This window comes from Lepidochelys olivacea, assembly GCF_965140295.1.
Source record: "Lepidochelys olivacea isolate rLepOli2 genome assembly, chromosome: 7".
Classification (NCBI taxonomy): domain Eukaryota; kingdom Metazoa; phylum Chordata; order Testudines; family Cheloniidae; genus Lepidochelys; species Lepidochelys olivacea.
Genome location: NC_140417.1, coordinates 9,584,983 through 9,600,185, shown reverse-complemented (window position 1 = coordinate 9,600,185; position 15,203 = coordinate 9,584,983). Strand labels below are relative to the sequence as shown.

At 39.8% G+C, this 15,203-nt stretch overlaps 1 protein-coding gene across 8 annotated transcripts in view; it reads right to left on the bottom strand.

Moving 5' to 3' along the window:
- MITF (melanocyte inducing transcription factor) overlaps positions 1–15,203 on the bottom strand; it is a 169,268-nt gene that overhangs the window by 24,533 nt on the left and 129,532 nt on the right. For all 8 annotated transcript variants that reach the window (XM_084634189.1, XM_084634190.1, XM_084634196.1 and 5 more), the window contains exon 3: positions 290–517. In XM_084634189.1, the coding sequence (XP_084490315.1) occupies positions 290–517 (228 nt within the window). The remainder of the gene's footprint in view (positions 1–289; positions 518–15,203) is intronic.

Below are 15,203 nucleotides of genomic sequence, written 5' to 3'. Positions count from 1 at the left end.
TCTGTGCACTGACCAGCCACATAAGAGGCTTTAATAAGATGCATAAGCTGAGTACAGTAGCGCAAAGGAAAAAAAAATTTGAACTGGGCCACAGATTTTTCACCCCAAATATTTTATATATTAGAAATGACAACTATATTTTTCAAGTTAACACTTCACAATAGAAGATAAATTTAAGATCTTTATGATGAGTGACTCTGGCTTAACATTCACAGAAGACAAGTTAGAATTATATTAAACATAAGACAATATCACAGTAGAGTACAGACACAGAGACACGATTATTTACCTCTTTTTCACAGTTGGAGTTAAGTGTAAGCATAGCCATTGGACTGTTCGGTGCACTGCTTCCAGTTCCAGGTGGCATGACATGATCACCAGGCTGGTTTGGACAGGGCAAGCTCAGAGCTTGGTTGGGATGTTTATTTGCTAGGGTGGTAGAAAGGTACTGCTTTACCTGCTGCCGTTGGGCTTGCTGAATGTGGTACTTGGTTGGATTTTCAAGGTGAGTCTGCACCTGCAAGAGCAGGGTAAAAATAGTGCAGTATTGTTTTGTGGAGTCATTATAACATTGTTCTAGATGCACGTTTATCCCAGATATACTTCATAGGCCTGATCCTCAGCTAAGTGCAAATCTTTGATAGCTCCACTGAAGTCAATCGCATTTTGGCAAATTACAATAGCCAAAGAAATGGCTATTTGCCTCCTAACGTACCAGCAATTGCAGCTCATAAACTTAATTCAGCATTCCAGATCTCATTATTTTTCCAATATTCTGTTGATTTTAAGTGATAAAATTAAGTTACTTAGGTTGGTCTCCTGTGGTCAACGGTCAAGTGAGTTCTGTTTTTTGAAATAGCTGACAAGTTTTTTGAAAAAAACAGTAAAATATTTTTAGTTCAAACAACAAATGTAAACAAAATTAAGCAAATTAATAATTACGTTTTAGAAATGTAATTTCCTTTGCAAATAGAACACTTAATGCTTATATATATTCAGCATAATTTGAGAGAGACGAGGATAGCCTCTTTAAAACATCCACTGGAAATAACAGATGACTGAACAGAAATATTTCAGTGTTGAAAATCTAAGTTAAATTAGTTTTCTATTCAGTATGCTCAGACATTTTCATTAATAGGAAATTTTATATTAGAGCAGCCTTTTAACTCCAAGAATTTTTTTTTTATGAAATCACTCACGCTGAAATGAGCCTATGCTACCACGTAGGCAATAAAAGAAAGGCAACAGCCTTCCAAGTAAAATTTTCACCACTGTTAGAGCAATTTTGTATTTATCAGACACTGAACAGTATTGCTTTTATCAGCAAAAAATAAAGGATAAATTGAAACACATCATACTGAAAAAGCTCATTACTTTCAAATAAAATTTGATAGTGATAAAATTATTTTCAGTTGCTGAACAGCTACAAAAAAAAGTATCACATCTCCCTAATTACTTTTTGTGGAACAAAACAAATAAAATATACCAGATAATATACAGATTAAAAGGATTTCACATACACACACACAGGGGTAGTCAATTATTTTTGTCAAGATACAGTCAAGGTATAGACTCTAGAGAAAATAATTAATAATAAAAAATAAGTAAATAAAAAGATGTTGGGGTCCATTCAAAAGCATCTAGCTGTCCAGATTTGGCCCACAGTCGACCTATTGACAACCTCTGCAACCAATCATTTTTAACAGGTAAAGTGAGCGTAAGGTAACTCACCTGATAATGATTATATTCAAGCATTTCCAGCATGTCTATATGTTCCTAGCTTAACCAGGGAAATGGCTTAGCATTTATCCTTTATTTTCTGTTATTCCAGTTCAAAGGCTCACATACAGATGCACCATAAACAAGCTATCCTGAAATGGCGGAAGAAATTTTACTACAACAGCTCAGGCTTATAATAAGCCAAGCTAATTAGTTACGCACATTGAGAAATAAACAGTTCACACAAGGGGCTTTTCTTGGAAGCCATGCAAGTTTAGCCCTAAATATTGGTATTATTTTTTTTCCCATCGCTTTGACGTCATGCTTTTTCATAAACATAAAAGGACCTTTTAAGTGATGGGCTATCAAAGTCAGATTGACAGTTAGCTCAAGGCCAATTCCCTATTCATCTTTAGTTCCAGTCATACCAACAGACAATGGTAGTTTTCTTTAGCAGTAAGGTTAAGAGTTGTATGTCCCAAGTAAGAAGCGGAAGCTGCAAGAAAATGCTACGAGTTTGATGCAGTATTCACTGGCAGTGGTGTACGCTGTATGTGGTTGTCTAGTCCTATGCTGAGCTTCCATGTTTATTGTATATTGTCACGCTCCTCCTATCTTACCTAACCCTATCTGAATTGGGAGGACATAGGCTAGGGCAAAACATCCACTCTCAGCAGTGTCATCCTTATTCTTCCTCACCAACTCCTAGGGAATACCATAATAATTTTATCAGACTTGGGTCTACATTAGGACCTAAACATTGATCTGACACTCATTGTAAGTATCTAGTTTCTGGCATGGAGAGAGAATATGGATTACTAGAAAAGTCCCAACACAATTTTACGATCTGTAATTAAAAACAGGCTTCATCCAAAACTCGTTGGAAAATAAAACAGGCAACGAGCTTGTTTGCGTTCATACTGTTAGGGAAGCATATCGAACTATTCCTGTTCAATCGCCACAGAAAGTGGGATTTTAACATAATTTATTAACCTGCATGATACTTAGTTGGGCTTGAATAATTCAGATCTGTAGTGATAGAAATAGCTCTAGATTGTCCACTTTAACGTGTGTGTGCTGTGATTATGTACACAGTTTTTAAGAACAGAAATACACCTATATGTAACCAAATGGCATGTAAGGTTTATAAAAAGAGCTGTGCACATAATGGATTTTTCAATTTGCCGGCAACTCTGAAAAAATATATTGTTTTGGTCTCATGAAAATTTCATTTTGATTTTAAGCAGTTAAACATTTTTGAACTTTCTAAAAAATAAAATTGAAGGAATTTTGAAAACAAAGTGTCATTTTGAACTGAAAAATTGATACGTTTCTACATTTTTCATCAAAAAAGTTTGGGTTGAAAACTTTTTTTCCGATTTCTGTAAACACTAATATCGTAGCATGTGCAATTAGCGTCTGCGTCTATACTACCATGAACACAGAAGACTAAACCTCTTATGCTTGAATATCATAGAACTTACAAAGATACTTGTACAGTTATTTGTGTGATTTAATTATATTAATTCCATTATTTAGTACGCAAATCAAATTAACTTTACAACTAACTTCCTCTACAACCATGGCCCAAGCGAAACAGGATTTTCATGGATGGAAAAAAAATAGCTGTTTACTTGAAGGAACACAAATTCATTTGTTTCATCAATGAATAGGAAATCTACGAAAGCAGTTTATGCATTATCTTCCTTTCCAAAGGATTACTGAGGTTCCTAAGCTTATTCTGAGCTGGATAAGTATACCATGACAAATTTCCTACAGATAAAAATTATGACTCCGATCAGAAATCTAACAACAAAAATCCATAATTTTCCTTGTCCACCTGTAAACATTAGCACATGTTAAATTACAGTATGGCAGGCCGCAGTAGGGGATCAGGACACGGTTATGTGATATACTATACAAACATGTAGGAAAAGACACTTTCTGCCTCAAAATGCATATACACTTGTGAGAGAAAAAGTAGAAGGGTATGAAAGGCGATGTACCTTGGGAAATAACACCAAAAACTGGATGAGAGGAAGCTTTGAAACAAAGCCATTAATTTTTGACAAAGATGGTTTTATTGTAATAGCAAGATGTACAAGTATGGATTGCCTGCCCCTTTCCCTGTTGTATGTCCCCTCCTTGGAAATAAGTGGCAGTTGATGGTTTAAGCAAGGAAATGTCTTGCGAATGACTCATACATTTGTTAGTCTCTAAGGTGCCACACATACTCCTTTTCTTTCTGTAGGGGAAAGTGAGCCTCATATGGAAGGAAAGAGTGAAGTCACATGGAACGTTTGGGGGAATTTACAATGTCTCTGCATTAGCAGAAGTATTATATGGAGTTCAGAAATAGAAGATGCTTGTTGGCGCTAAAACACGGTTTTATTTTCAGTAATGGTGAACCGAGCAACAGCTAGAGACCAAGTCATCCTATATACACCTCACCTTTCCTTTGGATTTTTCCTCCTACAAATACACTAAGCCTGCATTTTGCTAGCTATCAAAAACTACTCTGAACAACATTAGTATCCCATGTAGGTTTTAAAAAAAGTCTCTGGATATTTAGACTGCTTGTTAATGGTCCCATAATTAAAATGGATGGAGCAAGATCCTATTTACCTGTTATGTGAAAGGACCCTCCCAACCCATTGGAGCGGCATACTGCTAATATTATGCATGGTGTAAGTAAAATCAGTATTAGGCTCCAAGATTCCCTAGACCATACAAGCAGCCGCCACAATAACCGAAAATGTATGAAAGTTAATGGATTCATTTTTTTCCAGACCTTATAACTAGGAGAGAATGGTTAACAAAGCTAGGGTATTTTCTCATCAAATATTTAGCTAATGGTTTACACTAACTCTAAACACATAATGCATACTATATTGACAATTGTTTCCTCCAAATCCATTATATCCCATACTCAAGGTCAGTAAAGGGACATCTCAGAAGTTCCATATTTGTCTAGTGGTTTAGAGAATCAAAGATATTTCCCATCCAGTGGGTTGGTGGGTCCAGAGTTATAATGCTAATCCTGACAAGTACTGTGCAGAGGTGTCGGAGAGTACTGTATATTCTAGAGTTGGTTACTGTAGGTGGGAACTACATCTGTGGCCTGATGTAGGCTGCTGGAGCTATTGTAGTGTAGAGAAGTTGCGGGAGGTCCCTCTGAGGTTGTTCTGAACCTGGTCGTACATTGTGTTCTATATACTTCAAAAAAGCTTTGAACTGCTCATTTTTCTGCAATCTACAAGATGTCCCTTTGCATGCAATTGTCCGTTTTTTCTTTAGGAATTTGTAGGTAGATCTTGTTTATTCCTTATATGTTCATAATATTAAATCTCTCGCCCAAGACATTTTATAAATACATTCTCTTCTCTATCCAGACTATCTTTCTGCTCTTAGCCTGGTTATTTATAATCCTATTTCCAACCCCCACACCCGGCAGAGGCTCATCTGCTCACCTCCCACTCCTACAGGGTCACCAGTTACCATCCTCTAGCAGGTATATGTTGGAAATATTTCACAATGCTTATAAATTGCTTGATGTATTTATCAGGATACTTTCCATCACCTTACCAAATCTTAGGCCTGGTCTACACTAGGGGGTGGGGTGGGGGAGGAATATCAATCTAAGTCACGCCATTTCAGCTACGTGAATAACGTTGCTGAAGTAGATGTACTTAGATCTACTTACTGCTGTGTCTTCCCTGCGATAAGTTGACTGCTGACGCTCCCCCGTCGACTCTGCCTGCGCCTCTTCCTCAGGTGGAGTACCGGAGTCTACGCGGAGAGCGCTCAGCGATTGATTTATTGCGTCTTCACTAGACGCAATAAATCGACCTCTGCGGGATCGATCACTCCGGAGGTAAGTGTAGACACGCCCTAGGTAAGTGTAGACATGTCCTACTGTAATGCAAAACTAGGTCTGTGAATCAACACCATTTACTTGCATGTGGCTTACATATCACACAGGGTATAAGAAGAGTTATTAAGAGACTAATTCATGATTCCATAAAGAGGACTCTAAGAGGTGTTTGTCTAACTGTGAAGCATACTATATTTGTAAAGGATATCAAGACGGATGTTTTTCAATTTCAGCGTAAACAAGGGACCTTAGTTTTACAGGAAGATAGAAGTCTGCTTTGCCGGGTGTTATTTTTATTACACGTAAGGCATAAAAGATTAATTAAGAGTATTTTGAGCTATCAGATGGAGATGGATAACTTCTACCTTTGGACACAGTATACAGGATTAGGTGAAAGTGGCAATGGAAAGTCAAACAACGAATTTGGGTGGACTTTCCTGGGAAAAGCAAAAGGCAGCTTCCTAACTGTAGAGACACTCCCTTATCATATCTCAATTCCCTGCTCTCAGATGTGGGCACACCAGAGCTCCTCAGAGAAATAGATGAAAAAGCTTTCTAACTATCAAAACTATCTATTTTTCCCATTCTCTGAAGTGGCTGAACTGTGTTTGCTGAAATTGTCCAAAAAACTTTTGCCTGCAGGGGAGCACAAGCATAGAAACCTTCAGCTAAAGTGAAAATGCTTTTTATAAGCAACTGAAAACAGGGGCTGATAATGGAAAAGCTTAGGCAAACTTAACTACATGTTGCATATGCTTTCTGACATACCTCTCTGTGGGCATGTTTTGGGATATGCAAATACTGTTAATAACAGTTCTTCTTTTTAAATATAGTTATGGGAACCCTGTATTTACTTGCCATTTTAACATGCTCAGTAAGGCTTGTTAGAGACCTTGTGCTAAAAATTTCTGAACATTCATGGAGTGCGTTTCCCACCTTCATAGAGCTACCTACGTGTTAAGTATACTGAGTATACTCTCAAGCTGCACAGGCTATGACAACCGTCACTATCAGTGCTACAACAGCAGCCTCTGGGGGAAGAAGTGTTGGGTTTGACCTTCAGCTCTGCAGCACACTCCCAACTAAAGGATTAAGTACTAGAGTTGGCTGCAGGAGTAGGCTGGTATTTTTCGTGCAGGATGAGTATCATACTGAGTTATGTATTAATGACTAACTTCATTTTACAGACTGCATAACCGAGCACATTTGGACAATTCCCTCTAGGAGGCAGTGTGGCAAAATGGATGGAACTTGAATCTGCCATAACAGAATCCATACTGCTAATCCCAATCTGGGACACCACTCAGTGGGATTTGAGGCCTTGATCATTCAACAAGGTGGTTTATGAAGGACACAGAATTATTAAACACCAGTTAGAAGAAATGAGTCTGGAATTTATGATCTGCGGGTTCCCAGTTCAGTGCACTGTCCTCTAGGGTACATTGATGAGAGAAAGATAATTTTGTCTGTGTCCTGACTGGAGGTTTCAGTTCTATTTCCCAGAGTAAAGCAAGATACTGAGGAACATGCTCACTGCAGAATGATCACAGAGATTTTAGCATCAGGATTCTGTACTGAGCAATAGGTAACTCAGCCAAATCTAAATGAATTTTCATGGGGACAATGAGGGAACTCTCTCATCCCAGGTCTAAGGGTGATTTATTTCATGTAGTAATCTTAAAGTAAGAAAGTTCCTAGAATAATGAAGTAGAATAAATACAAGAGATTAAAAAGCAATTTTGAACATGGATAAATGGATGTGGGGGTGATGCTGGAATTTCAGCATGAAGTCTGGTGGTCATCATGTATATAAGTAATAGCCTGAAAAGTGCCAGGATGAAGACCTGGATTAAATGAAATGCCCACAAAGACCTGACAAGGGTGCTGAGTAAAAGTATTCTTGTTTGACATTCTATTTTCTCTGCTACTAGGGGCATCTGCTAGAGAGAACAAGGAAAATGACATCCCCATAGCTTCTGAATGTCACTCTTCATTCCTTCCTCACCAAAATTCAAATTTGGCGTCTGCACAAAGCCAAAAGCATAAATGGGTTTGGTATGTTTGGGATAGAGTTTTAAGACTACAGGCATAAATCTAGTACAGCTTGTATTATCAATCATAATTCTTTTAGTTTATGTATTTGTTGTAGCTTATTTTTTTCGGCAGAATGTTCTGTTCATAGGGAATCATTCAATGAGTGAATTTATGATGTAGTATGATGCAAGATAGGACTGAAGATGAACACAATATACTATCTGCCACATTACCATCCTTGCACGTCCAATTTTACTTTCTAAAATTAAATTCTGCAAACTATTATTATGCATCTCTTAAGTAGAGTTGGGTGAAATTTTTCAGACAAAAACCATTTTTGCCAAAAATAATTCAGATTTGAGTCAATCAAAACATTTTGCCTATTAGTGCTGAATTTGCCAAAAAGAAAAAAAGGAAAAATTAGCCAAAATCACCCACCTCTTCTACTTACCCTCACCCACCCCCCACCAAAAATAATCAGTGCTTTCCTATGGTAGTTCTGAAACAAAATATTTTGACTTTTCAATTCAAAATAAAATTGAAGTAAAAGTCAAACGAAAATTCAATAAAAAAATTGAGGTAAAAAGCCTTCAGAAACTAAACAAAATATTTTGTTTGACCTGAAATCAAGGTTTTGGGGGTTTTTTTTGTTGGTTTGTTTTAACTTTTTTGGTTCTCTGAAAAGTTTGAAAAACTCATCATGTCAAACTCACCTAATAGCTTTCTTTGACAGGATAACAAGCCTGGTGGATGGGGGGGAAGCGGTAGATATGGTATATCTTGACTTTAGTAAGGCTTTTGATATTGTCTCGCATGACTTTCTCAAGCAAACTTGGAAAATACAACCTAGATGGAGCTACTATAAGGTGGATGCATAACTGGTTGGAAAACCATTCCCAGAGAGTAGCTCTTAGTGGTTCACAGTCAAGCTGAAAGAGATTATTAAGTGGGGTCCCACAGGGATCAATTCTGGGTCCAGTTCTGTTCAACGTCTTCAACAATGATTTAGATAATGGCATAAAGAGTACACTTACAAAATTTGCAGACAATACCAAGCTGGGAGGGGTTGCAAGTGTTTGAGGATAGGATTAAAATTCCAAATGATCTGGACAAACTGCAGAAATTGTTTGAAGTATATAGAATGAAGTTCAATAGGGACAAATGTGAAGTACTGCACTTAGTAAGGAACAATTACTTACACATATATAAAATGAGAAAGGACTGCCTAGGAAGGTATACTGCAGAAAGGGATCTGGGGGTCATAGTGGACCACAAGCTAAATATGAGTCAACAGCATAACACTGTTGCAAAAAAGCAAACATCCTTCTGGGATATATTAACAGGAGTGTTGTAAGCAAGACATGAGAAGTAATTCTTCCATTGTACTCCAGTTGGAGCTGTGTCTCCAGTTCTTGGCGCCACGTTTCAGGAAAGATGTGGACAAATTGAAGAAAGTCCAGAAAAGAGCAACAAAAATTATTAAAGGTCTGGAAAACATGACCTATGAGGGAAGATTGAAAAAATTGGGTTTGTTTAGTCTGGAGAATAGAAGACTGAGGGGGGACATAACAGTTTTCAAGTACATAAAAGGCTGTTACAAGGAGAAGGGAGAACAATTGTTCTCCTTAACATCTTGAGGATAGGACAAGAAGCAATGGGCTTAAACTGCAGCAAGGGCACTTTAGGTAGGACATCAGGAAAACCTTTCTGTCAGGGTGGTTAAGCAGTGGAATAAATTGCCTAGGGAGGATGTGGAATCTCCATCATTGGAGATTTTTAAGAGCAGGTCAGACAAAGACCGGTCAGGGATGTTCTAGATAATACTTAGTCCTGCCTTGAGTGCAGGGGGCTGGACAAGACCTCTCAAAGTCCCTTCCAGTCCTACGATTCTATGATTTTCTGCCATACAGCTCGTAAGTGATTTATAAACCAAGAATTTTTTGGGGGACGGGAAATCTGTGGTAACTAATTCCAACAGCAAAAATATTCAAGCAAGCTGTAAGCTTCTCAAACAGCAGTTCATGACTAGAAAAGGAAAAGAGAAGCTCTCTGCCCATCTGCGCTCTTCCTTCTCCCCCCACTGTTCCTATATTCCAACACCACAACTAATCAAGCAGCAGCATAACAGAGTGGAGTGCAGGACATGCCCTGAAGTTCCATGTTTAAGTGCAATTATATAAGCAGGACTCTGGGGGATTCAAAACCTCCAGCCCATATGGTGTCTTCCTCTTTCCCCTTCCCATTTTAACCCTGACCTGCTGTGATGATAGCTCATTCGTAGGCATTTAACTTTTACACCTACGATTTGAAGACTGTAAACTCCTCAGGGTATGGATTATGTCTACCGCTCTGCGCGGTATTTCGTACAAGAATGCTCTGATTCTCATCTGGGCCTTGACCACTGACAGTGTTACAGGAGCCATGTGATTTTCTGCCTCAAGTCAACATAGATGTTCGTGGCTTACATCTGTGGCCCCCCATCAGCAAGGAAAGGAGAAACCCGAGTTCCATGCATTACACAGAAAAAAGAATCTCCTCTTCTAAAATGTCATCGAACCTTGCTAATAAAGCTAAACCAAATCTCTCTGCATATCAGAGGCAAGACCAGGCACAGGAACATACCAGAGATTCAGAGGATATTTATAATCCAAGAGAAGAAAATAAAATAAAATAAAATAAATAAACAAAAACGAGCATTTGTTCCATTTAAATTGCCCTAGGAGTTGCAGATTATAATTACGGATAAAATACTTTTGAGTTCATTTTCCCAGCTCAATAGCGCTTTTTGTTACTCAAACAGCTAAATGTCATGGGATTTTAAAGAAAGGTTAAAATACTGTATCATTTAACAATTAATGATACCAAAGTATAAGCCATGCAAACCCACATCAACTGAAAGAGGTGCAGACATTGGTTATGTCTACTTCATTGGAAAACAGGTTCAGAGGAGCAAAATATTCCAGAAACAGGATTTTAAAGACAGATTTTAGCCACTCTAAAGGTCTGACCAATTTTTTTTGGGCAGACTATTCATGTATTTTAATACGTATTAACTTTTTGCCATAATTGACCCCACTCGTATCCGCTCCTGAAAAAGCCCTCTACTTTGTTGCATTTGTGAAGCTGAGAAAATTAGAAATAACGTGAATGTAAGAACTGCAGCAGCTTCCTGTCAAGAGCCTTCCATTGCCAACACAAAAAATAGGGGAAAAACAGGGAGAAAACCTACAATGCATACCCAACCTTTTTCTGTGCCCAGGATTAAAAACAGAGACCTGTTGCTACCAATGAAAGCCTATTCAGACCTGGGGTAATATAAAGATGTACAAACTAAGCAACAGATGAGAAAATGGCATCCAAGCTTGATAGTCAATTATTGGTGTCTATTGCCTCTTATGTTAAAAGAAATTACATTTATATGACAGGCAAGTTTATATAGTTAATTCAGTCTCAGACAGTTGGCAAACACAGATTAGTTTTAAAACTTTAGAAACTGTCCCCCCTTGCCTCATGATAAGGCTATGTCACATGTACAGTAAAGCCTTTAAGTGGTGTGATCAGCTCCCTGGGTCACCCATCCCTCATCTGCCTTCCCATAAGGAAGATGGGCTGTACACAGTGGACGAGATCCCCATCTTGGCATCAAGCTCTTTTGCACTATGTAAAAGCGCCCTAAAAGCCTCATATCAGGCTGTGGGAGAATTCCCCCATTGCAGGCACTGTGTAAGACAGCCATAAGGCTGTGTACCAAGGACCTCTACGCAAGCCCTGGCATAGAGGGCATGTTGGAGCAAAACCACAGCACTGTGGCCCAAAGGGAAGAGCAGCCAGGGTGGGGGATTGCAAAGGTGACTTGCAGCCATCTTAGTCCTCACATTATGTGGGCTAGGACTTCTGTGCTAAATGAATTAGAAGTGCGGCACAGGATCTCACCAAGTCCGTGGACAGGATATGTTTGATTTTTCCCTAATGCCATCCAAAGTAGAAGCAAATGCAGTGTTTTATTTAGACCTCTTTCCTTTCAGCAATGTGTTGTTTGTGACCAGTATCTGGGGCTGTCAATCCCGGTACCGAGGTTTTGGTATCCAGAGCCACTACAGCATGGCAGTGGCAACACAAGATTCTACGTGGCACGCTGCATGTATACCCCAATCTTGGAAGAGCCATTTTTAAGATGTGAAAAAGTATCATAGAATCATAGAATATCAGGGTTGGAAGGGACCCCAGAAGGTCATCTAGTCCAACCCCCTGCTCGAAGCAGGACCAATTCCCAGTTAAATCATCCCAGCCAGGGCTTTGTCAAGCCTGACCTTAAAAACCTCTAAGGAAGGAGGTTCTACCACCTCCCTAGGTAACGCATTCCAGTGTTTCACCACCCTCTTAGTGAAAAACTTTTTCCTAATATCCAATCTAAACCTCCCCCACTGCAACTTGAGACCATTACTCCTCGTTCTGTCATCTGCTACCATTGAGAACAGTCTAGAGCCATCCTCTTTGGAACCCCCTTTCAGGTAGTTGAAAGCAGCTATCAAATCCCCACTCATTCTTCTCTTCTGCAGGCTAAACAATCCCAGCTCCCTCAGCCTCTCCTCATAACTCATGTGTTCCAGACCCCTAATCATTTTTGTTGCCCTTCGCTGGACTCTCTCCAATTTATCCACATCCTTCTTGAAGTGTGGGGCCCAAAACTGGACACAGTACTCCAGATGAGGCCTCACCAATGTCGAATAGAGGGGAACGATCACGTCCCTCGATCTGCTCGCTATGCCCCTACTTATACATCCCAAAATGCCATTGGCCTTCTTGGCAACAAGGGCACACAGCTGACTCATATCCAGCTTCTCGTCCACTGTCACCCCTAGGTCCTTTTCCGCAGAACTGCTGCCTAGCCATTCGGGCCCTAGTCTGTAGCTGTGCATTGGGTTCTTCCGTCCTAAGTGCAGGACCCTGCACTTATCCTTATTGAACCTCATCAGATTTCTTTTGGCCCAATCATCCAATTTGTCTAGGTCCTTCTGTATCCTACCCCTCCCCTCCAGCGTATCTACCACTCCTCCCAGTTTAGTATCATCCGCAAATTTGCTGAGAGTGCAATCCACACCATCCTCCAGATCATTTATGAAGATATTGAACAAAACCGGCCCCAGGACCGACCCTTGGGGCACTCCACTTGATACCGGCTGCCAACTAGACATGGAGCCATTGATCACTACCCGTTGAGCCCGACAATCTAGCCAGCTTTCTACCCACCTTATAGTGCATTCATCCAGCCCATACTTCCTTAACTTGCTGACAAGAATACTGTGGGAGACCGTGTCAAAAGCTTTGCTAAAGTCAAGAAACAATACATCCACTGCTTTTCCTTCATCCACAGAACCAGTAATCTCATCATAAAAGGCGATTAGATTAGTCAGGCATGACCTTCCCTTGGTGAATCCATGCTGGCTGTTCCTGATCACTTTCCTCTCATGCAAGTGCATCAGGATTGATTCTTTGAGGACCTGCTCCATGATTTTTCCAGGGACTGAGGTGAGGCTGACTGGCCTGTAGTTCCCAGGATCCTCCTCCTTCCCTTTTTTAAAGATTGGCACTACATTAGCCTTTTTCCAGTCATCCGGGACTTCCCCGGTTCGCCACGAGTTTTCAAAGATAATGGCCAATGGCTCTGCAATCACAGCCGCCAATTCCTTCAGCACTCTCGGATGCAACTCGTCCGGCCCCATGGACTTGTGCATGTCCAGCTTTTCTAAATAGTCCCTAACCACCTCTATCTCCACAGAGGGCTGGCCATCTCTTCCCCATTTTGTGATGCCCAGCGCAGCAGTCTGGGAGCTGACCTTGTTAGTGAAGACAGAGGCAAAAAAAGCATTGAGTACATTAGCTTTTTCCACATCCTCTGTCACTAGGTTGCCTCCCTCATTCAGTAAGGGGCCCACACTTTCCTTGGCTTTCTTCTTGTTGCCAACATACCTGAAGAACCCCTTCTTGTTACTCTTGACATCTCTTGCTAGCTGCAGCTCCAGGTGCGATTTGGCCCTCCTGATATCATTCCTACATGCCCGAGCAATATTTTTATACTCTTCCCTGGTCATATGTCCAACCTTCCACTTCTTGTAAGCTTCTTTTTTGTGTTTAAGATCCGCTAGGATTTCACCATTAAGCCAAGCTGGTCGCCTGCCATATTTACTATTCTTTCGACTCATCGGGATGATTTGTCCCTGTAACCTCAACAGGGATTCCTTGAAATACAGCCAGCTCTCCTAGACTCCTTTCCCCTTCAAGTTAGTCCCCCAGGGGATCCTGGCCATCCATTCCCTGAGGGAGTCGAAGTCTGCTTTCCTGAAGTCCAGGATCCGTATCCTGCTGCTTACCTTTCTTCCCTGCGTCAGGATCCTGAACTCAACCAGCTCATGGTCACTGCCTCCCAAGTACAGCCTTCAAGTCCATTCAGTCCTTCACTTCTCCGCTGCTAAAGAAGGTGCCATTAAATACCAATTGTGTTTTGGACAACTATTCATTACGGAAAGGACTAAGACCAATCGTTAAATTTTATGCAAAGCACATAGTGATTGGATGGTAACTAACTAACTTTCATTCAATATTCAGTTGGCCTGGACTTCAATCAGAAACTTAGAAAGCTCAGTAGTTCACTGATATACCCACTGAGATGCATAACTGAAGTATTTTTTTTAAAATGATTAAGAGCTGAAACTAGTCAATGAACTCACCTTGCATGCCATAGCAAGAACTCAGAATGAGTTATAACTGTTATAAGAATTCTTGTATTTGGTTATGTAACATCAGGTACTATAACAGGCTTGGGTAAAAAAAAGAACCCCCATGCAAAGTTTTGGGTTAAATGGATTATTTTTAATCAAAGTTATGACTGTACCCCAAAATGGGCTCAGCAAAGGTTTGCTCATTCATTGCCACCAAGGAGTTTGCAAACATTTACTCATTTTTCTAGCAAGAACAGATCCCATTTTGAATCAAGATGGCCAGGCAGCAGCAAAGGTGAAAGATGTATGGGTGTACATGTTTTAACTTCCTCAGTATTCAAAACTGGGGAAGGATTAAGCTCACTAGTTTGCTCTAAGTGTTTGAAATCCGAGACCTTGGCACAGAGAAAGGAAAAAGTCCTAAGAAATGTGTCCGTGTGTGGGTGTCACAGAGAAAGGTAATACCCTGGAGTCCAAAGAAGTGAGTGTGTGTGAGAGAGTGTGTGAGAGTGTGTGTGTGAGAGAGAAAGTGAGGGAGAGAGAGTGTCTCTCTCTCTGTGTGTGTGTGTGTGTGTGTGTGTGTGTGTGTGTGTGTATGTGTATGTATTTATTTGGGCGGTCAATCGTGATTAACTCAAAAAAATTAATCCTGTTTAAAAAATTAATCACAGTTTTAATTGCACCGTTAAACAATAGAATACCAATTGAAATTAAATATTTTGGATGTTTTTCTATATTTTCATATATATTGTATTCTGTGTTGTAATTAAAATCAAAGTATATATTATTTGGATTATAAATATTTGCACTGTAAAAATGATAAAAGAAATAGTGTTTTTCCATTCACCTCATAAAAG